The 27,540-nt window shown below is 41.4% G+C and overlaps 1 protein-coding gene across 1 annotated transcript; it reads left to right on the top strand.

Moving 5' to 3' along the window:
* Positions 1-294: 294 nt before the first annotated feature.
* On the top strand, positions 295-26,825 carry LOC103177451 (sodium/potassium-transporting ATPase subunit alpha-1). The gene is made up of 23 exons (XM_007891602.2): positions 295-377; positions 10,645-10,767; positions 10,897-10,956; positions 13,552-13,755; positions 13,847-13,960; positions 14,069-14,203; positions 14,623-14,740; positions 14,824-15,092; positions 15,414-15,612; positions 16,230-16,339; positions 17,571-17,705; positions 17,963-18,155; positions 19,456-19,631; positions 19,940-20,076; positions 20,270-20,420; positions 20,973-21,141; positions 21,724-21,878; positions 22,776-22,899; positions 23,979-24,124; positions 24,859-24,989; positions 25,313-25,414; positions 25,715-25,806; positions 26,604-26,825. Exons 1-23 carry the CDS (start codon positions 366-368, stop codon positions 26,630-26,632), a joined length of 3,084 nt encoding a protein of 1,027 aa, XP_007889793.1. The 5' UTR covers positions 295-365; the 3' UTR covers positions 26,633-26,825.
* Positions 26,826-27,540: the final 715 nt, after the last annotated feature.

Raw genomic sequence — 27,540 nt, 5'->3', positions numbered from 1 at the left:
GTTGGGGGGCGGGGCCTGTGCTGTGCAAAGTCTACTTAAAGCTGAGCCGCCGCCTGTCTGGTCGCTTTTCATCCGGTTCCGGCGGAGGGAAGAGTCGGAGAGGGTTCCGGGTGGAAGAAACAGCAGCAGCAGCAGCAGCAACAGCGGCGGAGGGCCACCACGCGGGAAAAAAAAACTCACACACCATCACCGCTCCTCCTCCCCCCCCCCCCCGGCACCCCACCCCTCAGTCACGTGTCCGGCGAAGTTTTCAGATCATTTCTTCTTTTTTTTAAAAAAAAAATTTTTTTTTTTTTTAATTTAAATTATTATTTTTTTTTTGGTTTTATTTATAAATCTTGAACCCACGACCCCCGGGAGGAAAGATGGGCAGAGGAGTAAGTAAAAAAAAAAAAAGGGTGTGGGGGGGGGGGGGGGGTGGTGTGGGGGGAGCTCCGGGGATTGCATGTACTGCTTTGCTGACTTCGTGCACTCGCTCTGCGTGGAACTTGATGGGAAACTTTGTGCTGAAAGCCACGTGGCCTGACTGATGTGCATCGATGAATAAATACGTAAAAGTATGTATACATACATATATATCAATCAATCAATCAATCAATAAGCACACAAACCTCTTCCAAGTTATCGCAGATGGTCGGAAACTTGGGCAAGTGAGGTGTCAGTGTCACGTTCGCCCACAAGTATACAGTCAATTCACTTTACAGTCTATTCTGTGAAGCGCTTTGAGACGTCGCGAAGACGTGAAAAGCGCTATATCAAATGCAAGGATTTTTATTCACCATCCAGGGTTGGAAACTTTCCAGCGCAGCTCCCTGGCGAGCCAGGAGACCCTGCACTGCTGGAACTGCTCCTCGGGCAGTTTTTCACTTGCATTTGAAAACCAGGATAGAGAAGTGATTCGTTAACCCGTGCATTAAGTCAATCCGGGGAGCAGTTTATACCAAAAACACCAGAGTCAGTGGATCTTAACTGAAGTGGTCCTTTTTTTAATATATATGTATACAGGTGGACGTGTACCTTTGTGTTTATATATGGATCTACAGTTAGTTGTACAGTTTTCTGCTGGATGCCCTTGTTTTTTGCTACCAAAGCTGTGAAACGGGTTGAAGTAGGGTATGGAGGTTTTTTTTTCCAATTGGCTGCCCTGGTCTTTGAAGCATGGATTGTCATTGTAGATGTGTATTGTTAAATGTTATGCATCTGTGTTTTAGCGCAAGCTGGGAGTGCCCTCTACAACATGTACTTTGCACTGCTGATGGAAATTTTCATAAGTATCACCCACAAAAATAAGGCCTTCCAGGAGCATAACCACTGATCTGTCAATGCTTTCTATCCACACACATCTGCAAAATTAAATACATCTATTTTTTTTAAAAAAACAGAGAAGTTGGACAAATCAGGCATTTACACTCTGTTAAAGTGAAGTGTATTTCCTGGTAGATTGATGGATCAACTCTTTGCGTTATCCTCGGGCTGTAATCAATGAAAACCTGAATCCAAGTTGCTGCCTTAACAGGCAGTGACTGGAAAGGCAGTTTAAATTGGTTGGAATTTTTTTTGCACTATGTTTATCAATGTAGAGGTGAATACAGCGTGTAATACCTTGTATAACAAGGGAATTAGTGTTTGACTGGTGAAGCGTAGGAGTGAATATTCAATGCCCTTGTAAGATGCAACCTCATGGGGATTATGTGAGTCTTGGCAATTTGTCTTCTCTGTGTACTGTATTTCACTAAAGGCACATTGTCTGGTGAGTTGTTAAGGCTTTGCCCGGTTTGTAAATTGGGTCAGTACATTCTTTGATCAGCGACATGACTGCTTTCCTCACGAACATAATTGTGCCTTTGCTACAAAGTTGTAACTTTTATTTCCAACCTAAAGTTTATGGTACTGTATTGTATCAAATACTGTACAGTAATTGGTACAGGATTGTGAGCTGTCAGACTACATGGATTCTGAGAGATTGCTACTCAATCTGGTTACTTTCTCCGAAAACGAGAAGATGCACTTTAATGTATCTTTGCATCTTGTGGACATTCTATACTGACAATCTGCTACAATTGCAGCAATGACACAACACGCTGTTACTATTCTGTTTTTACTGACTGACAAGTACGTGTCAGATTTTTAAAAGTGCTATCAAAAATTCTTAGTGTAGTATGAGGTTGTTAAAAGAACCCTGTGCTTGTGTACATGTCTTTGTCTCTTTCCCCTTCTCCCAGCCAACTGCACAGTCGTGTGAACGTGGAGTTTAACTGCAATAGTCTATCTGGATGCTGTCGAGTAGAGAAATTCTGTGTGGGAAAGTGGAATATTCCAGGATGTGGCCCTGCATTTTGGAGCTGTTATTTTCTTGCTATTTTTAAGGTGTGGGTACAGAAACATAAGTTTACGCATAGGTTTTCAGTCATATTCCCATCCCCAAGCCAAGAATGTGTCAAGAAAATAGTACCTCATCAGGAAGCTTCTAACTTGCATAGAACATTTCCCGTTAGTTGCTGTTATAAGTGCTCCGAGATGTTACCCTGCATGAAGGGCACTATATCAATGCAAGTTGTTGTTATTGATCACTCAAGTATTGATTCACGTGGGTTTGATCATTGTAGGGCTTTTACCTGAAATATTGTACTACAAAATAGTTTTAAATAAAAACTCACAAAGATTGAAGTCCAGTGTTTCATTGCATAGTCTTAAGAGACTTTAAGGGAGAAACCTTGGGCAAGTTTCCTTACTCCACACACCTAATAATAATCCCTCCAAAAAAAAACAATAATAAATTGGTCATTTTCAATCTACGACTGTTTGTGGGACATTGCTGTGCGCAATTGGCTGCCGCGTTCGCCCACAAATATACAGTCAATTCACTTTACAGTATATTCTGTGAAGCGCTTTGGGACGTCTAGAAGACGTGAAAAGCGCTATATCAAATGCAAGGATTATTATTATTATTACTTGCATCTAGGAGCGGTATGGTACATTGATTGCCTTTAGTTTACCCTGTTAATATCAATTAACATTCAGAGAACTTGTGACATCTAAAATTATTTCTTCTTACTGTGAGGTCAAATGGCTTACCAATACATTTAAATATTTAATTGCAACCTAATGTGTTCTCCCCACCCCCGCATGTAAACTGATTGTTATCCTGTGGTTTCAGTTTAATTATTCAAGAGGAACATAAAGTATTGTATACAAAATACAGCACTGAGCAGCATCCGATCCCTTATTACTGAATTGAGGACTGTTTAGGTAGCAGAGTGTAATCGTGCTCCAATTACAAGTGTATTGTACTATGGTTATGATGCAGGTTAATGCCTGCAGTTTTCTTAGATGACACATTTCAGGATTTGAGAGAGATGCTGAGCAGAAGTTTGGGCACTTTCACTTGAGTGGAAAAGAATATGGACCTGAATTATTGTTAAATAGCTCCTAGTAGCTAGTTGGATATTATTATAATAATTCTTGCATTTTGATATAGTGTCTATAAGATGGAGAAGCATCTCACAAAATATCTGTAAAGTGTAGCCAAATGTGGTGGCCAATTTGCACACAGCAATGTCCCACAAATAGTCATGAAGAGAACAACCAATTCAACGAAAAGATTGGGAGAAAATCCCTTTTTTATGAATAATGCAATGAGATCTTTAACATTCAGCTGTTCAGGCAGATAGGAGGTCAAGTTAATGTTTCCTCTAAATGACAGTGCATTAGACAATACATCACTGCCCAGCATGGCACTGGAAAGACAGTTTGATCTTATGAACTCAAGCCCACAACCTTTTGATAACGGAGACAAGACCATTACGAACCGAATTAGGCTAACACCTGTATTGAGTGGTAGCATTGGGAACAGAGCAAACTGTTTGGCTATTTAACTGCCGTACAGTTTGTATATATGTTTGTCAAGATAAATCTGAGGTACTGATTAGGTAATGGGTTTGGTTTATAGGGTAAATGTGCATAACAGGCTGATTAGACTTTCAGGATTTAGAAAAAGGAACAATGGTTCCATATTTTGTCTTGAATTAATAATCACCAAAACTATCTGGAGTGAGGGACATTGCTAGAGGTGCTGCTTTTAATCCAGATTTACATGCGCTCAGTTACTACTTTTAGCCTGGACTGTGCCATTGACCTTTTCTCTGACTGAACAAGGCATTGCCCTAAAAAATATTGGTGTCCTTAACCTGTCAAGGGATAGTTGAAGGTCACGCTCAAAATATGTAAAGAGTGCAAAACCATCACTGAACACAAGTTTGGAAGGGACATCGTCCTTCTGAGTGAATTCACTTACAAAAGCCATGTTCGAGATTGCTTTGAACTCTGATACGCACCTTCCCAGTAAAGCATCAAAAGAGTTAAAGTTAGCTGATTACCAAGGAACACTGCTGTAATCTGATGTCCTTCAGGAGCTGGGGACAAAAATAGTACAGGGAAAGATCAGTGTTAGTTAAACTGCTGATAGTGACCTGAGTTCACTTTCAATATTACTGAAAGTATTATTGAAATACTGGAAGTCCTGCTTTCCTTTCTATTAAAACAACAACAATAACTTTCTATTAATGCTATAATGTAGAATGGCTGCTCTTTATTATACTAACACTTTCAATTTGTGAACAGAGTTAAGGAATTTCCCTATATTGTAGACACAACATGGCTTGTTTCTGCTGCTGTACAAGTGATCGCACAATTTGAGCAGTTTAACAAAAGGTCACAGCCTGCTGAAGGGAATGCTGCATTACAAGTAATTTGATATAATTGAGAACTTGGGTTCAAAGAGCATGTTTTGTGTGCTGTGGTGGTTTGTCTTGTTGTTATGAACCTTAGGAATATCCTGCAATTTTTTTATGTGCTATTTCCAGTCAGTGAAGTTGGTGAGATTCAGGGAGGATTTTTTTCTTGAATTGTGCAATTTTCCGTGCTCCTTAGTAATACTGTACTTGCAAAACTCTTCAAGCAAAATTTTGCAACTTGCAAGTAAAATGGGACCATTTAATCATCTTGATTTTCGTGTTTCTGAATGTTGTGGGAGATTGAATCATTTGGTTAGATGTTTTCTCTCCTTGAAACTTTACACTGCTCTTTTTTCTTTTCTTTTTTTCTCTCTTTCTGTGCATGAAAACAATATAATCCAGTGTTGGAAGTCTGGTACTGCTTGGCTACCTACACTGTCTTACTGGACTGCTGCCATCTGCACAGCCTTTTGAAAGTAGGAATTGAATCTGCGTTAGCAGGTTGCTGTGAACAAAAAATATTCTATGATCTGTTGTGCAAGAGTACAATCATAGGTGTATTTATGCTCCTGCTATTTACACTAAACAATCAAATAATCCTTGCGTTTGATATGGGGCCTTTCATGCCGGGAGGACGTCTCTAAGCGCTCCCAAGAGGATTCGCTGCATAGTAACTGTATTTTTATCGGCTTAACTCAAGGTGGGTAAAATCAGATGCCCAATGCGCTGAATTCAAAGCACAAAATTGGAACTTTGATTATCCAAGAGTAACCTCTCTGGGACTTGTGCCAAAAGAACAGAGTAAAGTCTTAATTCAGGCTGTTGAAGCAGAACATTAGTGCACCCTCGCTTATAGAGGATTGTGAATGGAAGGTTGATTTACCTATCCAATTCTAAACTTGTAGATACCCTAAAGACAAACCATTTGGAAGGTATTTACATACATCAAAATAAAAATAACCAGGAGTGCTCTGCACTGTGATTAGGAGTGTGTTAATTTTAACGAGAGAGTGAGAGAGAGAGGAATAGTTCTGTATCTAGATAATGAACACTTGTTTTATGTGAGATCACAATCTCTCTGCCAAGCACAGTTCATGTCCAATACTGTAATTGGTGCATAAATTGTAGTGGATCAATGTTCACAGCTCCAAACTGAAACTGTTTTGTAATTTGCCCTTTGTTCATTTTTACATTTATATAGCACCTTTCATGTAGGGAGAATGTCTCAAAAGTACTTTGGGAGGACAAGTTTGCAGGGCTATGGGGAGAGAGCAAAGGGAGTGGGATTGATTTGGATAGCTCTTTTCAAAGAGCCGGCACAGACCCGATGGGCCGAATGGCCTCCTTCTGTGCTGTATAATTCTTTGATTCACTTCACATGGCTGACTGGCAGACTGAGCTGAGGCGGAGGAGGAAGAGACTGAATGTGTTGCACTTGGCACAGACTTTGTCACATGTTTGATGTTGCAGATTTCAAAGACTTTTTTTAAAAAAATTGGAATCATACTCTTGTTCGGGCTGCTCAATTGCTTTTAGACTGTGAAAACTGAGCCAAGGTCAAGCAACAAACTAAAGTTCTGATCTTGAGACAGTGAAGCACGTTGATTGAATTGCACACAGAACCAAGTAACAACTGTTGTGCAAGTGACCTTTAAGCTGATCCTGCGGAATCTGTGGCAGCAGCGGTGATGGTGGTGGAAGGGGGGGCAAGGAGGAAGACAGTGGTAGAAGACACTTGATTTGTCAGCCAGTTTGAGCGGGTGGGGATTTTCAAGGAAATAAAGCAAGTCTGTACAGCACAGACTGTTCAAAGGCAGCGGGTGAGTGGGTGTGAACAGCGCAATACCACTGATCAGGAAGGGCTGACGTGAACAGATTGTGGGCAATATGATATGCGTAACATCAGTAATGGACCAGCCATAAGTTTGTTCACAGTCACGAGGGTAAAAATAGTATCACATTTCTATACATGTATAAAAATAATAAATATGTGAACTTTGTAGTCTGTTTTTTGATGGGGAGGAGAGGCTTAAACAGGCGAGTACCATGAACTGCGAGAGAGGGGTTGCTTCTTGTAAAATATCTGGACACTTTGTTTGACAAAAATATTTAAGATTAAATCTGAACTGCTGCGTGTGTGCACTTCAAGTGAGGGAACCCTCAGAGCAGTGGCGTCATGTGTGGAATTTGTAGACTGATCGCAAGCTGGCAACCTCCTATGTTAGTTGGCTCAGTAATGAAGGATGTAAGTAGTCTGGTAACTCGCTTGGGTAAAGGAACCGTCAATAGGAAAAGTCCCTGATTCAAACACAACAGACTGTGTTATGTTAGCTGGCTTCAGGTAGGGTTGATAGTATGGCACTAGAATTGTTCTCAGACCTCTTGGTAGGGAAAGGTCAGTAACAGCCAGTGTTTCTGCTTTCTATCCAGTGACCCTGCTGAAAAGTCCATCCATGAATGTCTGAAAACCAGATTGGGTTTGACTTTCATGTTCTTCCTCTGTTGCCTCTTTCCCTCACACACCAGTCAAACAGCACTGTCAAAACAGTCAAAGACTGTCGAGCACACTAGCACACTTGTGTGATGAACGATCACGTGAGCGAGTTGCTGGAGGGTTATTATTGCCTGGAATTCTACTTTTTTCTCTTGCCTTCCACTCTCTTCCCATCCACCCCTGGGGAGCATGAGGCAGTAAATTCAAGGTAGGTAAGCAATTAAAGAATGGTCTAAATTGTTCACAGAGGTAGCGTGAAAACCCAGCGTTATGTAATTACGTTGTGTTATTATGGCTGCTGCATTGCAGGAGCTTGAGGAGCTTGATTAGATATGTGTACCCCAAGCTTAATGGCAAGTTGGTTTGTTTGCACCGATTTTATCAGGAGGGGTCAATTTTTGAGGGAATTTCTAAAATTGTTGAATGTATCTCACTGGCAAGTGGGATTGCAGCACAAATTTTTCACACAAGTTTTTGGCAAACTGAGCACACCTAGACTGACGAGCTGAGCTGCCTTGAATTTGGTAACTTGGCACGTTTGAATGATCATGCAATTTTGCATAATCGCAAGATTTCCACAGGTGTAAAAATTCCTATTTTATTGGAATTGGCATGTTCTGGGGGACGTTGTGTTCTCACTTGTCCTGACATAATCAAGAGGCATTGCTTAACGACACTGCTGAGACAATGCACTGTACGTTTGCCAATTTCAGTTCTCAGTGTGAGTGACTTTATAGTTCTGGTACAGTGTATGTCTGTGTCGTGACCTCACATTTATAGGACATTCACATTTTGTTTAGCAAAAACCAGTGACTCCATTCCATTTGAAAAGATGATATTAATAATAATCCTTGCATTTGATATAGCTCCTTATCACATCTTCGAGACATCTCCAAGCAAGCACTGGGCAGCAGCCAAATGCACACAGCAGTGTCCCAAAAACAGTTGTGGAGTAAGCGACCAAATTATTTTTCAAGGGATTATTCCCAGTTGAATTGGAACTCCGGGCATTTGGTCTGTCTCGGAAAACAAAGGATCAGGACAGTCAGTATCAAAGATCTAAAGCTGGCTTGCTTGATCTTTGTGCCATCCGACTATTGTTTTCTGGGAATTGAGTGTTCTGAGAAGGCCAGATGGAGACCTTTATCAAATGTGCATGATAAACCAGTGAAAGTTTCCACTTGTTTTTATTCCAGAAAATAATCTCCAAAAGTGGGACCTTTTAGAGTATATTGAGTTTTGATCTGCCAAAGTTGTACGTCCAACAGTGCTGGGTAAATTACTAAAGCCCTTGATCCAGCAGTAACCCCAATTAGCCTAGTCTTTAGCTGGTTCACTTATACTTCTATTTGTTCTTTTGCGAAAATGGTTAGTGTTTCCATGATGTGGAGACTTTGCAGTTATTTATCTAGCAAGTCTGGGAAGAATCTTGTTGTTTAGACTAAGAATCTGGAAATCACTTAACTTGGAATAGAAAGAATTGGAAATCGTAACCAGTCTGGCTGGAGATGGATTTCACACTGTGTTATGTGAGATCTGGAGCCGTAATACATTAATCTGCTTGAGTTTTTTCTAACCTGAATAACAGATTCGAGCAGAAACGTTGCTGAAATGTGATACAATTGGGGAGATGACAGGGTTTTTTTTAAAACAAAAAGAATTTTTTTTTCCATTCAGCAAGATTCAGCCATTGGGGAGGGAAAAAAATAGCAAGCAGCCAAGGTGACTTATGTGAAAATTGCTTTATTTACTGCTGTATTTGTGTTCTACACATTTGCCAGGGTACAACCCTGTCCACTGGTGAGCAGGCACTCACCAATTTAACATGTCGATAGACATGTGGGCTATTTGACAGTTCAGTGGTATCGCAATCGAACCCTATCTGTCTTGCAGATGAGCGCGTTTCAGCAGGTTCTACTTTTTATTCTCCTCTCTCTGCATGTCCCTCCTCACCTGCCCCCCCCCCCCCCCCCCCCAATTCCTTCCCTTTTCTCTCTCATATTGGAATAAATACTGCAGAGTTGGATCAAATCCTTTTTTAAAATCGTATTTAGGGGATGTTGTGGAATGAACGTTTGCTCCTATGTTTGTGACTAGGCCCGAAGTCCTTTGAGATATTCTCCTGACGTGAAAAGATGCTGTACAAATGTAAAAATGGTGGTTGTGATGATTTGAGATTCCACTGTTGCATTGCTTGCTTTAGACATCTGCCGAGGGCTTGATTTGTAGACCGTTTGTAAAAGCTATAGAAATTCCAGTCTTTGGGGGTGGCTCCTGGATTAGACTGGTTACTGCTGGTGCAAGTGAGCTAATCTGGCCAATGCTAGTATTCTGTTGCACCTTCTGCTTCTCTCCCTGTCTCAAAAGCATCACTGGGATAATTTAAGCCTGGGACTGGGGCCATGTGCACAGAATGAAAGAGAGTGCGGCTTTTGAAGAGGAGCTGAATGCAGTCGCAATTACAAAAACAGGGCAAAGTATAAGCCAGGTTCACATTGTGAGTAGCTTTTGTTTACTGAAGTCAGTCTAGTGAATGAGTCTGTTGTCAAGTGGTAATCAAACCCAGAGGAACTGCTGGTTGCCAATTGGGAGTGTGTACCATGGGAGTGAGAAGGAAAAAAACAACAAGCGTGAGGAGATGAAGAATATGAGGCCTTTGTATACCAGTGTTATTAGCATTGGGAATATTGATGACTCTGCTGGTCGTGACTCTGCCTGGTGTGACTCCCAGCGGATTCTTGTCCTGACTTTCAAATCCCTTCAGGATCCTGCTTCTTCCTAACTCTGCAGTTTTCAACTGGACTGTTGTCCTGGCCGATACACTGGTCTAACACTCATTGTTCATTCCCTCTATTCCACTGTTGGTACCTGAGACTCCAAGCCAATGTCATTGCTATCTGGAGTTATCTGGGGGGAATGGCAGGAACATTTTCTGCTGTGCCTAGTTAGTTTTTCACAGATGAATTTGGTTCTACATAATAACTTGCATTTATATAAGGCCATTCATGAAGGGGAATGTTTCAGACTGTGCTGGACACCAAGTAAGAGATGGGCAGCGGAGGAGGAAGTGGGAGGTTGCTGCAGGCACAGTAAAATAGGTGTGAATAAAAAGGGAGCAACTAGCAGAATAGAGAGAAGGAATCCCAGAAGGCAGGTACATGGGTAGGTACATGGTACCTGAAGTCTCAACAGTGGGGCAAAGGTGGTGAGACGCCCTCACCTGTTAAGATTTTTCCATGCAGAGGGACCAAACACCGAGGCTGGAAAAGGTGTCAAAAGTAAGGAGGAGTGTGCCAATTTGTAAGTGAGAACAAGGATCTTGAAGTCAATCCACTGGGAGACAGGGAAACAGTACAACCTGGCAAGAGCAATGGTGATGGTCATATGAACGTTAAAATGTATTTCTCTTCCCTCCAGGATGCACGTGACAAGTATGAACCGGCGGCAACATCTGAAAATGCTGCTAAGCACAAGAAAGGAAAGAAAGACAAGAAGAGCAAAGAGAAGGACATGGATGAACTTAAGAAGGAAGTGTCATTGGTACGGGACATGTTCCTTTCAGGGATTTATTTTAGTAATGTGCTGATTCCTATGCTATTGTTATTTGTCTTCCTGATTTGCTTGGGAAGTCATTGTAAATGTGATTAATTCTTGCTTTCTCTGTCCCAGGATGATCACAAACTCTCTCTGGAGGAGCTTCAACGTAAATATGATACAGATTTGAATCAGGTATGTGGCCTTCCTCTGATCCTATTTCACTTTCCTAGAAATCACTCTTATCTAGTTGCCAGTAAATGCTCCACAAATCCTACGTTTTAGTTTGTACACCTTAATAAAAAAAGGCATATAACATTTCATCCTATTTTTGCTTGCCAATTTTCTTTGGCTGAAATCAGTGGAGTGAACATTAGGATGAGCCTGTCGTATATTGTTGAACACTGTGCTGTCCAGGAATGCAATTTTGCCTATAGTTAAGCAGCTGCAGTTTTATTTGTGAGGCTCGCTTCTCCCCTCTTCACTCCCCCCATATCAAGTGATGGCCTGATAGGTTACAGGATTGCTGCACTCACTTAAAGCTAAATTTATAGCCCTGATCAGTCAACTAGACATACCCTCAAGGTTTATCTGATGTCTTTGTACTTTATCTGGTGCGTAAGACAAGCCATGTCGGAAGCCCCCAAGTTGGATTCCTGTTCTGTATTGAACTGGCTGATCTATCTCAGCCAGAAAGCGATGGAGGTGTTGCAATTGGCCAAAGAGCCTTTGCTTATGGAAGGCCCCTGCTCACTGTTCAACAACCTCTGTGTGTTCACAACAGATGAAGACAGAATTGCTGATGTGCCTCACACCTGGCTTTTGGCCAGAGTGGCTTCCAATCCACTGAGTTCAGCTATATGGCAGTTACCATCCTACTTCAATTTGAGTTTAGGCATATTGAGAAAAGCAGCTGAATGTGAAAGCAATCTTACCAACCACGGAGAATAACACCCTCTTGTCCAGCTGATTGGTAGACATCTGTCCAGTTGACCCTAATTGGTAGACAGTACTCTCAATGGTAGATAATGAGGTTTTAGCCGGTTAGACTTCAGCAGTGCCCCCAATGCACTTGGACCTTGCCAACCTAAACCGTTTCGGAATTAGGTAAATAGAGTGTATCCCAGGGTGGTCGTTCTGTTTCACACATATGTGGAACTCTGTCTGGTTTGGATATTCTTAAGCATGTTGATGGGTTCCACAGAGCACCATAGAAATTTACAGCACAGAAGCAGGTCATTCAGTCCTGTCAGCAAGTGCCAGGCTGACCATAAACCTCCACTTACCCAACACTTGCCCCTGTAGTATTGTTTTATGATAATAGGAGGGTTTGTGAGCTCAAGGTCAGTGTATCTTTTCCACATGAAGAATCATAAGACTTCCTGGTTCAGTGATTTGATATTTCAAAACCCATTGCTCGCTTCTGACTTGCAATTGTTCGTTGCAAAACATGAAATTCCTGAGGCCAACCTTTTCAAATCCATTTCCACACGGTACCCCTTTATTGTGTCCTGTTAATCTTGTCAGCCTGGTGCAGTGGTAGCTTTCTCGCCTCTGAATCAGGAGGTTGTGGGTTCACGTCCTACATCAGGACTTGGAAGTACAGAGTGTAAACTGACACTCCAATGTAGTTCTGGGAGGGGTATGTTGCATTGTCAAGAATGCTGTCCTTTGGACAGAACCGAGGTCCTGTCTGCCTGTTCAGGTGGATGTTAAAGATCCCATGAGACTATTCAATAAGAAAAGCAAATCTCCCGACATCCTGGCCAATAAAGGTCCCCCAAATAAAATGGTCATTCACTCCATGGCTGTTTGTGGGACATTGTATGGGCAAATTAGCTGCCACATTTACCAACAAAGTACAGTCAATCCACTTTACAGTATATCCTGTGAAGCACTTTGCCACGTCTCATCGACATCTTACACCAGATGTGAATTGAACTTTTTTTGAAAGATAACTTTTGAGTCTCTACTTTTCTAAGTGTTCCATTTCATCAATTTTATTTTGCCCATAGTTTGTACAGGTGACTTCAGGTATGGTAAGGTGCAACACAGTATTCCAGCTTTGTTACTGGATTTGATGCACGTGGGACACTTGTTAACAATGTTTGTTTTAAATGGAACAGAATAAAGATTTTGCGTAAGACCTTATGTTAAAAATCTCTTCAGCTTTTTTCTGGTTAGCCCAGTGTCTGACACATGTGGAAACCCATCATCATGCTTAAGAGTATCCAAACCAAGCTGGTATTTCCATTCATCCCACCTACACATGGAAATCCCAGGGATAGATTGTTGGAGGTATACATTCTGCTTACCTAATTCTGGGAAGTATTAGGCACAGGTTGGCAAGAACCAAGGCTTGGGGACCCCAGAGTATGCGTTGGGGTACTGCTGGAGCCTAACCAGCTAAAACCTTAAAACTCTTCAGCATTGACATGGGATACACAGATGCAGTCAGTTTCCTGCCTCTTCTCCAGGACAAGATAATTGTAGCTTTGCTAAACTGAAGAGGACTAAGCAGCGAAATAATTCCTCAGACTTACTGTCGGCAGTACATCATAATTTTCCAATGATTTGGGATGTGAACACCAATGCAATATATGACTCGGTGGACAGTCCTTTGTGTTGTTGGTGTCTTGAAAACATCTGTTTTCCCCAGACAATAAATTTTAGATAGCTAGACATGATCTTATTAGTTGTATCTCAGTCCTGACAGATCTGGGTGTGGTAGTGGTGGTGAGGGGGGAAGCAGAGCTGCCTCAAGTGGTGTTCTTTTCATTTTTGTTTCAGGGTCTCAGCAACATTCGTGCCAAGGAGATTTTGGCACGTGATGGCCCCAATTCACTGACTCCTCCACCCACCACCCCAGAGTGGATCAAGTTCTGTAGGCAGCTGTTTGGTGGCTTCTCAGTCCTGCTGTGGATTGGTGCAATTCTCTGCTTTTTGGCGTATGGCATCCAGGCCGCAACTGAGGACGAGCCAGCAAATGACAACGTGAGTGGAACCATCCCTCGACACTACAGCTGAAATCATTTTACCAAAAAAACATTCCCATTCTTATATATGTCTGTTTGGTTTTCTGCAGTTGTACCTGGGTGTTGTATTGTCTACTGTAGTGATAGTAACTGGTTGTTTCTCCTACTACCAAGAAGCTAAGAGCTCCAGAATCATGGATTCCTTCAAGAACTTGGTGCCTCAGGTACGCAATGCGACACAACCAATACGGATTATTTATTTTTGCAGAGGCTGTATTTTAATTCTTGTCACTTGACACTTCATTTTCTGTCTTATTGCTCGGTCTATCTAGCAAGCTCTGGTCATCCGAGAAGGTGAGAAGAGCAGCATCAATGCTGAAACTGTGGTGGCTGGAGACTTGGTAGAGGTGAAAGGGGGTGACCGTATCCCTGCAGATCTGCGAATCATCTCTGCTAGTAGTTGCAAGGTGTGTACAAGAGCTGGAAGAATAGCTCCCCCCCCCCCCCACAAATGTTTGATTTGCACAGAATCACTGCTGTGATTTTACAAAAAACGACCAGTGTTTTGCTGATGAGTTTTTCTAAAAAAAAAGCACAATTATTTTGACATTCACTATTTGTACATTTCACAATTTGATGTTAACAAGCTGGAAGTCACGACAACTTCCTACTTGATATTGTTACACTGTGGACTCGTATCATTACATGGGATTATGTACCTGTCGAAATCCAAGACTATGAATCTAATTTTAGAGAAGTTCTGAATTTGGTCTTTGAATCCACAATCTGGTTTGCTCCGATCCTTGGGAAGTGATGAGATTGAGATGAATTTCCAATGACATCAGCTTCTTCTATACCTTGTTCATTTCACTCTTTGATTCTTTAGGTGGACAACTCCTCGTTGACAGGTGAATCGGAGCCTCAGACCAGGTCACCAGAATTTACAAATGATAATCCCCTGGAAACCAGAAACATTGCTTTCTTCTCCACCAACTGTGTTGAAGGTAAGACAGCATTTAAGTTATTTTGAAGAAAATTGCAATTTATTTTGGTTTAAAACTCATGATGCCAAATCTCTGTTTTTTAGGTACCGCTCGAGGTATTGTCATTAATACAGGAGACCGCACTGTCATGGGCCGCATTGCCACACTGGCATCTGGGCTGGAAGGTGGAAGGACTCCAATTGCCATTGAGATTGAACATTTCATCCATATCATTACTGGAGTGGCAGTCTTCCTTGGTGTGTCCTTCTTCATCCTCTCCATCATCCTAGGATACACCTGGCTCGAAGCTGTCATCTTCTTGATTGGAATCATTGTTGCCAATGTCCCCGAAGGGCTGCTTGCGACAGTCACAGTATGTTTGAGATGGTTTTACTTATGATTGCTTTTGTAACTGCTTCTGCATTCCTGTTACAAGCATTGCTGCATAGAGATTGAGCTTGAAGTATTATGACACCAAGTATTGCCATGTATTGAAACCACAAGTTGCTGCTCTGGGCTACGTCAACAGCTTAGAACCCTGCTCAATATAATCTTAGCCCACGCAGACCAGGAAAGTCCAATTTCATTCTAAACTTGTATTAAGTTGAATGACCCTACAGGTTTAATCGCTGTTTTGTCGGAATTGGAAGTTTGGAGTAATCAGCCAAGTGACTTAATTGTGTCCCTCTTCCAGGTATGTCTGACCCTGACTGCTAAACGTATGGCTAAGAAGAACTGCTTGGTGAAGAATTTGGAAGCTGTGGAGACCCTAGGATCTACCTCTACCATTTGTTCTGACAAGACTGGAACCCTGACCCAGAATCGGATGACTGTCGCTCACATGTGGTTTGATAACCAGATCCACGAAGCCGACACAACTGAGAATCAGTCAGGTAGAGCCACAGTGATACAACTCGGAAGTCATCAAAACATGTTCTTGTCTCATTTCTCTATGGGTTTGATAATTAAATATCCATCTGGCCATCAGATGGCAAGAGACCATCTTGTATTATATATTATATCCATGCCTTTTAGATTGGGAGGACATCCCAAGGTGCTGGGTGCTTGAGGTCTGGGGGTGGGAGAATGACAGAAGGCATGATCAAAGAGGGAGGCCTTGAGATAGTCATTGAAGGAGACGAGGGAAAAGGATGGTGGGATGAAGTTCCTGAAACTAGGGGAAGAAAAATTGAAATCCTGACCACAGGGCAGGTAAGGCTGGGGACGTGAAGCAGGCCAGTCATCGTTAGCAAGCAAGATACCTCCATTGCCCATTTTATTAAATAACTTGGTAAATGAATATTTGCACTGAAAAGTTTGCATTATTGGTTTCCTTCTGGATACAAATAGCAAGAGAGAAAGAAAGGATCAAGGTAGTTGCCTGGTCAGCTATTCCAACATGAATGTAGTTGAAGATAATTAAAAAAAACAGAACAAACATCACTAGAATGGTAAAGCTTTGAGCACAGTGAGATTGTATACAGCTGAAGTGTATCACTGACTTTTCCAGGTGCTACTTTTGATAAGACTTCTGTTACTTGGACTGCTCTGGCCCGTGTTGCTGGTCTGTGTAATCGAGCAGTTTTCCAGGCTGGACAGGATTCGGTGCCCATCCTGAAGGTGAGTTAGGCATCCGTGCTGTAAATTTGCATGGTTTCATCTCTGCTTCACCTGTACTTTCTTCTAATGTTAATGTACACCTCATTGTTCATGTTCACTTGAACACTGGAACCAATCTCTATGCTGAGGCCCTGCCTTGGTTAAATATCTAAGAAGGACAATGATCCTACTGCAGTGAGAAATTCTACAATGTCGGTGTTCAAATTGGCCACCGCTATCAAACTGACAACCACGAGTGCTTAGAAATAACTTTCATGTAGAAGAACTTCTCTTGAGTACTTTGCAGAATTGAATGGAACACTGGAAAGGAGGTGGGGGAAAGGTGCTCAACATGAGTTGTTTTTTTAAAAAAGAGTTTTAAGGACCACAGGAGAGAGAATGGTTGAAAACTTGGCCACCAATGGGGGATCAGAGGGCAGGTGGCATGCAACAGGCCCGAGTGGCACTAAAATATTTTAATACCTTTTAATGCAGTTTGATGGCCTGAAAGTAATCCTGGTTTAAAAACTTCCAAAATTAATCATCTTAGTCTTGTCTTTGGTTTCATTACTCCAGTCAGTTTGCTGGGTGTTGTGGTTTCAATAGTGTCCTGTATGGAAGCTAATATCCAATGACTGAATTCAAATTGAGAATGGATTTTCTCCTGTCCTAATAAATAATTAGTCATTCACCACATGGCTGATTGTGGGACCTTACTCAGATTGTGTTAGGATTTTTAAAACTGCTGCCATGTACACATGGGTATCCAAAAAAAATGCATCCATTCTCAATGATCATGCGTAACATGGACCAATTAACTGGCATGTTTCACTTGATTGGACCAACTGGACCAAAATGAAATCTTTGAATTGGTCTGTGTTAAATGTGATCATCCAATAACTGTGAAATACACAAGAAAACAAAGAACTTTGACTTGCAAGTTTTTGAATTGTAAAAATAATTTTTTGTGTACAGGGAGGGTTTTCTGAATAATGTATGCACGATAATGCATTAATTACTGTGCATAAAATGACTGCTACAAAAAAATTCAGGTGAGGGAAAATTTTGAACACGAATACGTATAAAATCTGTTATCGTGAAGTCTGAGCATACGAATACATATAAAATCTGTTATCGTGAAGTTTGACTGAGAAAGATTGGACTCATTGCTGTGTTGTGTTTAAATACTGCTATTTGGTATGCAAGGCTGGATTGCTCTTCAGAAATAATGCTATTTGTTTTTATATTGCAGCGTGAAGTTGCTGGAGATGCCTCTGAGTCTGCACTCCTGAAGTGTATCGAACTATCCTGTGGTTCGGTTAGGAGCATGAGGGAACGCAACGTTAAGATAGCAGAAATTCCATTCAACTCAACCAACAAGTATCAGGTATGAAATGGATACAGCAATTAGGCTTTGCTTTTTGAAGGGAAGAGGTTAGAGAAATGAATACTTAGTGGAGAATTATCTTAGTTGGTCTGTGGATCAGTGGTTAATTGTGAGGGGATGTGATGCTGAAGGGCTTAAAAATTCAGATGTTTTGATTCTGTAAAGTTTTGAACTTTTATTTCTGTTCTCTTTCCTCTTTTCCCTCTGCTTCTCTCCTCCATCCATTTTCATTCCCCCACCACCACCACCACGCACAGCTGTCTATCCACAAGAATGAAAATTCCAGCGAAGGTTGCCACCTTCTTGTGATGAAGGGGGCCCCTGAACGCATCCTGGACCGTTGTTCCACCATCCTGATGAATGGGAAAGAGCAGAAGTTGGACGAGGAGATGAAGGAAGCATTCCAGAATGCGTACATGGAACTGGGTGGCCTGGGAGAGCGAGTGCTAGGTGAGCAATGGGACATTTGGGCCTGGTGTTGCCCTAAAGACATTGCTAAGTAACATTCTTTGTTACGTGCAAGTCCATAATTTTATCATTTGTTTCCAGGTTATTATTCCCATTTTGATCAAGTCGATAATTTAGGTCCTTGTGATTCAAGTGTAAATTGTGACATCCTTCCCACTCTTTCTAGTACAGTATTTCAGAGAAGTTTAGAGTTGTACTGGATTGTGTTCACTCCTTGTCTGAAGTCACTCCCACTCCGCTTCTCCCCCCGCCCCTCCCATTCATTTTGTTTGGCTCTTCAACCTGTCGTATGTAATGCAGGGTGCAAATTATCTGCCACATTTGCCCGCATAATATTCACTTAATTTCTAATTTAAACCCATGCCGTGAAGAGCTTCAAGATATTTATTTTACATGAAGGTGCTGAATGCATTAATGCAAGATATTTTAGATGGTGTGGGTCGAGGATGAATGTCGCACATCTCGGGTACATTGTCAAATCTAGACACAAGACTGGAAAAATAAATGTTTTTCAGTGTGCATACATTGTAGCAATTTCACAGCGAGACTATTCCAAAGTGGTAACTTGTGATGTGCTAATGAACAGCATGTGTTGAGAAGAGTGTCCCTGTTTTCGTTAATTACCATTCCGCACATTGCACATCTTGACGGTTTTGAAATTACATTTGTCCAAATTTAGCTTGGTGCTGACTGGAACACCTATCATTTTGAGATTCAGTCTCCACACTGAGCACATGGGGTTGGCTGGCATGGAGTTTGTAGGAAAAAAAGAAGTTGTGATTTTTATTGGCTGCGCACCTCAATTCTTCTCAATTGGTCAAAACTGCACCTGCACTGATAAATTGCATTCTTGGTACGCAGTTGAGCATAATGATGATTGTAGCTCAACTGTTAAATCCCAGTGTTCATCTTATCTGCAGGTAGGATTGGAAATGGTCCTTGAGTCAGTGGGAGGGTAAGGGTTCAATTGCTCCACATCAAGTCAACACAGAGTCTTGATTGTTCCAAGAGCCAAATGACACCTGTACCCTCATAGATAACATGGGTCACTTCTGCTAGCTATCTCTAATGTGGGTGGGAAGGTTCACTGGAAAAACCGGAACCTAGAAGAGAAAAGGATTTTGATTCCTCAGGTCAGTCCTAATTGTAAACTAACTCAAAGCTAGAGGTGAAAAACAAATGCTGGCTGTGTATCCTATCGAGCTTCTCTGAATTTGTTTTTATTAAAATAAAAATTCAGAAATATAATGGTGACCTGATGACCTCCCTCTTCTTCATCCAGGATTCTGCCATTTTCAACTGCCCGATGATAAATTCCCGGAGAGTTTTCAGTTTGATGCAGAAGAGGTCAATTTCCCCACTGAAAACCTGTGCTTCGTTGGGCTCATGGCCATGATTGACCCTCCCCGCGCTGCCGTACCTGACGCTGTCGGCAAGTGCAGGAGCGCTGGCATCAAGGTAAAAACAGTACCTAGAAAGGTTATGAACTGTGCATCTCTTCTCCACCTCTTCTTGATATGAAATATTACTCGGTTGCACAGCACTGGAGACATTTACATTGCAGTATTGCAGAAATTTAGACCCACGTGTTTGTGATCTGACTGTATTCAATCCATGTATTGAGGTGCTCTTTGGGAAGAAGTCCTGCACCGTGCTTTCCAGATGTCACCGCTAGGAGGCTGTTTGGCGGTGGGTGGGTGGTTGTACCTCCATAGGGACAGCTGTACTTGTGTTTCATATTTTCTGATCAGAGTTTTATTTTCTAGGTAATTATGGTAACCGGTGACCATCCAATCACAGCTAAAGCCATTGCCAAGGGAGTGGGCATCATTTCAGAAGGAAATGAGACTGTGGAAGACATTGCTGTTCGTCTGAACATTCCTGTTAACCAAGTCAATCCCAGGTAAGGAGTGAACTACTTTCAGAGACGGGGTTAGGGAGGCTGAGAGGGAATGGATACCTTTTCAAAGACTAATTTGGAGAAGGTAGAAGTGCGTTAGCAATGGTTAATGGCTTTCTATTGAAATGTTGCATTTGTGTTGAACTCAGTTGTGAAATTATGGTTCCGATAGTTACTAACCAAAACTTTGATTCAGGGATGCCAAGGCTTGCGTCGTTCATGGGACAGATCTCAAAGATATGAGCTCAGAACAACTGGATGAAATCTTGATACATCACACTGAAATCGTCTTTGCTCGAACTTCTCCACAACAGAAACTAATTATTGTAGAGGGATGCCAACGACAGGTAACAAACTGTTTCTCTGGGAGATGTGAAGTTTCTCTCTTCCCCCGTTACCTCCATCCTCCCTTCCCCTCCCCACAAAATGTAGAATGAACAACAGTTTATGGATCTTGATGCACTAAGATGTGATTTAGCCTTTGTACTAAAATTACATTGGTTTTGTTAAATAGAAATGTATATTATCATTTTGAACTGCAGGTCCAACTGGTAATTGCTCTCCTACAAGCAGATAGAGCTAACGTAAACATGCAATACTATACCAAATGTTTGCACAGCGGTGTGCATTGTGGAGAAATATTTGAACAGGTTCCATTTATCCATAAGGTTTTAGAGTTGATAATGCATTGGGGAATTGAGAAGACTTGGCATGTTTGGTCTGCTGAAACATGTCCTTTACCTTCGAAATTAGTGTGAACTACTGAATCATGTAATGAGCTAATGGTGGTATGAGTTGGTGTTGTGCTGGGATTGGAAGAATTTTGGGTGATTTGTATCCATTACTGTCCTGGTAACCACTGCAGACCTGGTAATGTTTTGGTTTTGATTTTGTCACAGGGAGCCATTGTTGCTGTGACTGGTGATGGTGTGAATGACTCTCCTGCTCTGAAGAAAGCTGATATTGGAGTTGCTATGGGTATTGCTGGCTCTGATGTGTCTAAGCAGGCTGCCGATATGATCCTACTGGATGATAACTTTGCTTCTATTGTTACTGGTGTGGAAGAAGGTGAGGATCAGGCTTGGCCTGATGCCCATTTCATATTTTCCATCGTGGCCGTTCAACCTCAGAAGATCATTGTACTGGTGAAGCAAGCCTCTTATTCCACTACCTTTCTGCATGATAGCTGACATAATCTATGTGTGACATTTGAGCATTTGGCATCTAGTCTCTTAGGTTGGGAATTCACCCAGGATTTTGTCCCTCACTGCCTAGTGTGCCCTCCTTCCATACATATTGTAGGTGTTGTTGAGGATTAGATTGGATTTAGCTCTGAAGCCCTCATTTCCTATTTAACACACTGATGTTCACTGTCTAGGACCTTGTGAAGAATAGTTGCCCTGGTGGTGTACTGGAGAAGGTCTACAGGCACCTCCACTGTCAATAGGCACCCTGAGCTGGTACCAGAATAGAATTTGCATTATGTTTGAATGTATATGTTTTTTAACGTGAGCTGAGCAATGATGTTTGTATGTATGGAATCACAATCTGCGTTAGAGTCTTATTGAAAGTTCTAACAAAATGTTCATTGCCGAATATGAATGTTTAGTCCAAACTGTTTCTGTAAATGTGATTTTGATCTCTTTACAGGTCGTCTGATCTTTGATAACCTGAAGAAATCCATCGCCTACACCTTAACCAGTAATATTCCTGAAATCACACCCTTTTTGATTTTCATCATTGCCAACATCCCCCTGCCACTCGGAACAGTCACCATCCTCTGTATTGATTTGGGCACTGACATGGTGAGTGTGTGATGCATGGCTGCTGGTATTTTACTGCAATGATTATTGCAGTTCACTAACTAAATCTCTTCTCAAGCGTGATTCCCTTTCCTCTCACCCCCATTGCATAGATGCGTCTCTTTCTCCCTATGTTTTGTACAATTGAGTAGATCTGCTTCATGAGTACAAAACGTTGCTGTTGACCAATGCTAGGAGATCTGTGGGTGTGATCAATTAACTAGTGTCTTCTATCCCCCTCCATTGGAATCCTGTAGTGGTTAGAGCAATCGCTTTTCAAGTGAGAAGATCTGGGTTTGATACCTGGCAAGGCAAAACATTAGGCATGTTTCCTTACTGTTTACCTAGTAGTAAGTAGGAGCCCGGTTATTAGTCGATTGGCAGATCACTCTTTCGGGGTAATAAACCTTTCAAAAAAAAAATATCCTTAATCCATCACGGTTTGTGGGACACTACTGTGCTCAATTGGCTGCTGCGTTTCGCCCACAAACGTACAGTCAATTCACTTTACAGTATATTCTGTGAAGCATTTTGAGACATCTAGAAGACGTGATGCAAAGATTATTATTATTATTGGCATGGGGTTTCATCTCCGGTCCCAGTCCTGCGTGAGGGTCATTCACTTTTTTGCCATTCAGGAAAAACTTAAGTGACCAAGATGGGTAACTGTACTCATTTGTGTCACTGATTAGAACTCTAATGCTGTTCAACCAATGAGCATGCTGAGCTCAAATTGTCCTTAATAGTCAAATTTAGAAATTCTTTTGTGTTGTTGCTGTTAAATGTTAAAATGGAAAGTGTAGTAAGGTCAGGATTCAGCTTGCTATGTATTCCAGTGAGAAGGGTATTGATTTGAGATCTAATGATTTGTGTTCTAACAATGCTTGCTGTGTTTTGCAGCTCCCAGCTATCTCCCTTGCCTATGAACAAGCTGAAAGTGACATTATGAAGAGACAGCCACGTAACCCCAAAACAGATAAGCTGGTAAATGAGAGACTGATCAGCATGGCTTATGGACAGATTGGTGAGTAATGGTAGAAACTCCCTAGGGGTTACTCTCTACTGAAGACTTTTCTTTTCGTCCGCACCTTCGGTCACCTTCCCACCCCTCCCCCTGGCTCGGTCCCCAGGATCCTAAACTAATAATAATAATAATCCTTGCATTTGATATAGCGCTTTTCACGTCTTCTAGACGTCCCAAAACGCTTCACAGAATATACTGTAAAGTGAATTGACTGTATATTTGTGGGCGAACGCGGCAGCCAATTACGCACAGCAATGTCCCACAAACAGTCATGGATTGAAAATGACCAATTTATTATTGTTTTTTTTTTGGAGGGATTATTATTAGGCGTGTGGAGTAAGGAAACTTGCCCAAGGTTTCGCCCTGCCGGGAATTGAACTCAGATCTCTCACTTGTAAAGCGAGTGCTCTAACCACTGAACTACAGGACTCCACTGTAAAGCGCTCTGAGACGCCGTCCGGCGTGGAGGACGCTATATAAATCCAAGTTGTTGTACTTATAGTAACAACCTTTCCAAATAAAATAAGTGTTATATAATGACTTTAAAATTTGCTTTTTTGATAGCTACTTTGAATGTTCAATTTTAAACCTTAGTCTGTGATGGTAAATGTACTGCGTGCATTATGCTGATCATAAAAATCCTAGATTCAGTTCACTGGCCTGTCTGAGTTAGTTAATCTCAGCGTAGGCACGAGTGGGCTCTACAGACATGGGACCTCTGACCATTTTTTTTCTCCAAACGGACACTTTCAAAGTAACAGTAGCAGAGGCCAGGAGGGTGCCCAGTGTGAATATTGAGTAGCTGTTTTTTTCAACTGTTTCTCCCCTGCCCCATTCGTTACCATTATTTAATAAGTGGTGATTGTACAAGAACTATCCTGAAGATCATTTGAACAAGTTGCCTATTTGAGGTTGTCCAATGTTCTGTGTGTAAGCTCAGAATGGACCATCACCACCAGTGGAGTGGGACTGACTGGCGGCTGAGGGTGACTAGTGCAGTTGCAGCAATTTCAGTGTTTAAAGCAGTGTTGGAGAAGAGAGCCTTAAGAGGGAGATTGATGGAATTTGCTTTGTCTCAGGTATGATCCAGGCTCTGGGTGGCTTCTTCACATACTTTGTGATCTTGGCTGAGAACGGGTTTTTGCCATGGGATCTCCTGAATATCCGTGTAAAATGGGATAACCGGTGGTTAAATGACGTAGAAGACAGTTATGGACAACAGTGGGTAAGTGTGAACCCCTTTTCCTTCAGTGTGTTGACACCTAGAAAGGTATGGGGTGGGGAGAGGTGGGAAGCTGAGGCTGGAGCTGTTCTCTACTATAAGTAAATACAAAAATCTGCTGTGCTGTAACTTTAGTGCAGAAAAAATGTGACCTGGAGATTTTAGATTAGCTTGTTTTGTTTGGCATCAGTCCATTAATAATGAGGTTTTGCTTTAGAAGTTAGGAGGAAGAAGAGGACTGTTTAACTTTCCTTAAAAACGTGTTTGAACTTCAACCGTAGAGAGTTATGTAAAAGGATTAGAAAGTGTGCTTTCAGTCCAGCGAGGAGTTTATACAGAATGGGAGAAGTAGGGGTGGAGAGGAAGCTCTACAGAGAGAGAATCTGGCTGGATCTGAAACAAATGGGCAATGCAATCACACTCTGAATGTTGGAGTTGCTTTTTCAGCCTATCAGAGCTGAATATTTACTCCTTGACTGAATATGTACTTCTCGTTTTCCTTTTCCTCCCCACTCCCTCCAGTAAGTGGAAATTTACAGCGCTGTCTGAGTTTACTCTAAATATGACTCATTAAAATCAAATGGAAAAAAAAAACTTCCTTTCAGAGCTAACGGAACATTTTTAAAATTAAAAATAACTTTGAACGCCTTGTACCTCTCTGCTATTCCATTTTGTTTTTAAAGTTTTGTTTTCTTTTCCGCCCTCCCCTAATTGCTATTTTTTTTTGCCTTTTCCAGACTTACGAACAGCGTAAAATTGTTGAATATACATGCCATACCTCATTCTTTGTCAGCATCGTGGTGGTGCAGTGGGCTGATTTAATGATCTGTAAAACCAGAAGAAACTCCATTTTCCAACAGGGCATGAAGTAAGTATTCCATCCACTGAAAGATTTTATTGTAGTGAATGAGGAAAAGTCAAAGGCTGAACAACTTAGATGGTAAATTTTAATTCTTAACCACTGAGATGGTTAAGAAATTTTAATTCTTAACTTTCTCAGTAGTTAAGAATTAAAATTTCTTCTGCTGCTCCCTTCGTCCAGAGAGGAAAACAAACAAACCAGAGTGTTAGAAATCCTGTTGTGCCCTGTGTGTTAAAGTTTGAACTTCTTTCATATAGCTAGTCAGGTGTCTTTATCTTTTGCCTTCTTGCATGCCTCCCTCTTACCACTTTGTGTCCCCTCCTCTCAAGGAACCGTATTCTCATTTTTGGCTTGTTTGAAGAGACTGCCTTGGCCGCCTTCCTCTCCTATTGCCCTGGGATGGACGTCGCTCTCAGGATGTACCCACTAAAGTAAGTCGCCCTCCTTTTCCCATCTTCAGGTGGGTTATCGGCAGTCGTGTAGTCTCCAGTTGTTGCTGGTTCTAGCTTCACATGTTATTCACGAAACACTGACTGTCCAGCGCCTTGGAACGTCCTCCTGACGTGAAAGGCGCTATACAAATGTAATTTTGTTCTTAACCTGTGAAGTGATTTGAGACATCTCAATGATGTGATAAGGTGCTATATCAAATGCAAATATTATTATTCAGTCATGTGTTTATAACTTATTTGTTTAATCTATAATTCATTCTCTCATTTGCTTCCATTCAGACCCAACTGGTGGTTTTGTGCCTTCCCATACAGTCTTCTCATCTTTGTTTATGATGAAATCAGAAAACTCATCATTCGTAGGAGTCCAGGAGGTAGGTTTGAGCTCGTCATGTGCTCCTAAAGGGCGTTTGTTTCAAGCCATTTCTTTTGAGTTCAATTCGAGTCATTTCTTTTCACATTTGAAATTCAACCAAATATCCAAACTCATAAAAAAGGACATTTTTCACTAATGAGGGCAAACTTGGCTAATTTATTGACTGATCCTAATGGCTAGCTTCCACCTTAATGCTACATTTGGAATGTCCCTGACCAATCCAGGTTGCAGTGTTTGTTCTGTGTGAACCTGTGGGTTGTGAATGCTTCTTGCAGCTTGACCTCAACGCTCCGATGTTGATTTGCTGGAGCAGCATTTGTTTACCTTATTTTTGTACATTGAAGAAGATGGTGGATTAGAACTAATCAGCTAGGGTACTAGAAATGCAACAGGAAGCTTGCCAAGATTGTGTTCACAACAGTGAGCTGTGACGTTCTAGCTGGCTAAACTCCAGCAGTACCCATAGATACACCAAAGCCTCAGCTCCTGATAATACTTGCCCACAAAATAGTCAATTCACTTTACAGTGTATTCTGTGAAGCACTTTGAGACATCTTGAAGACGTCATAAGGCACTATATCAAATGCAAGGATTATTATTAATACTAACCAGGATTAGGTGAGCAGGGTGCGTTCCCTCTGTGGGCAGAGATTGAACAATCTGTTGAATGAAGATTTCCATGCACAAGAGGAACTCTTGTTTGTTTGGATTTATTTAAGAATGGTGATAGGTTTCTGTGTGTGTCACTTTTTTAACAAAAGCCAGTGGTTTCATTTTTTTCCGTTTTCTCACCAGGTTGGGTGGAGCAGGAAACATACTATTAGAAGAAAAGCAAAGGCTGAAGCATTTCATCAGCTTGTGTACGTTTGCCTTAACTTTTTAAAACTTTCAGTAAGTGCTGATAATGTCGAGGAGCGGGAATCAAACTGTTTTGTAACATGAGGAAACTGAAAAAGCCAATGGTTTTATACAAAACTTTTTACAAAATGTAATTTAAATAAAACTGGTTCGTGTCAACCTTTGTGTATTCTCTTTTTTAAAAATTGCACCATTACGTATCCATTGCAAACGTCAAGTATTAACATAAAACAATCTTTTACTTTCTGCTGTTGGTCCAGTTGTCGATTATCAGCCTGACAGAAATGCACTGCAGGAATTTTCAGCAAAGGGAAATCCAGGCTGAACACTTGAGGGTTTCTAAAGAAGCTGTTAGTTGAATGAAAACAAAATCCCCTTGATCTTTCTAGTTGTTTTAATTTCACTGAGCAATAGTGCAAACAGAATTGCCCTGCACAGGAAACCTGCACAGAATTGCCCTGCACAGGTTTCCTGTGGTGCTTGGTGTGCAACACTGGCAGACTTTTGAACATAACTCATGGGCTCACCTTGATATATAGAATGCCAACTATTGTAGTTGAGTATAACAGCCTTTTTTTTTTAGCTATTCTGTAAAATTTGAGGTTGGGATTTGTGAAATCTTTTGATATTATTCCCGTTAACACAAAGGTGTAGAATGCATAGATGCATTTTAAAAAGTGAGATTAGAAAAAGGATTAGTAATGAGCATACGCTGGCTATAATATAGCCAACTCCCCGGAACTCTCGTCACATGGGACTCTAGGATTTACTGACCCCTGACATCAAGTCTTGTGTTAATGCTTCAGGGTCTCTACATTGAAGTGTGTAGGTAAACAGAGGTGTGTGGACCTTGAGAGGAACCGGGTTCAGTTCC

The sequence above is a fragment of the Callorhinchus milii genome, unplaced genomic scaffold (assembly GCF_018977255.1).
Source record: "Callorhinchus milii isolate IMCB2004 unplaced genomic scaffold, IMCB_Cmil_1.0 Scaffold4, whole genome shotgun sequence".
Classification (NCBI taxonomy): Eukaryota; Metazoa; Chordata; class Chondrichthyes; order Chimaeriformes; family Callorhinchidae; genus Callorhinchus; species Callorhinchus milii.
This window is presented reverse-complemented; position numbering and strand designations above follow the sequence as displayed.

What these genes read in the sequence shown, in the direction of transcription:
- LOC103177451 (XM_007891602.2), top strand. An exon ending in TAGAGGGATGCCAACGACAG is followed by an intron (nt 20,421 to 20,972) that starts GTAACAAACTGT and finishes ATTTTGTCACAG; the next exon opens with GGAGCCATTGTTGCTGTGAC. An exon ending in TGTTACTGGTGTGGAAGAAG is followed by an intron (nt 21,142 to 21,723) that starts GTGAGGATCAGG and finishes ATCTCTTTACAG; the next exon opens with GTCGTCTGATCTTTGATAAC.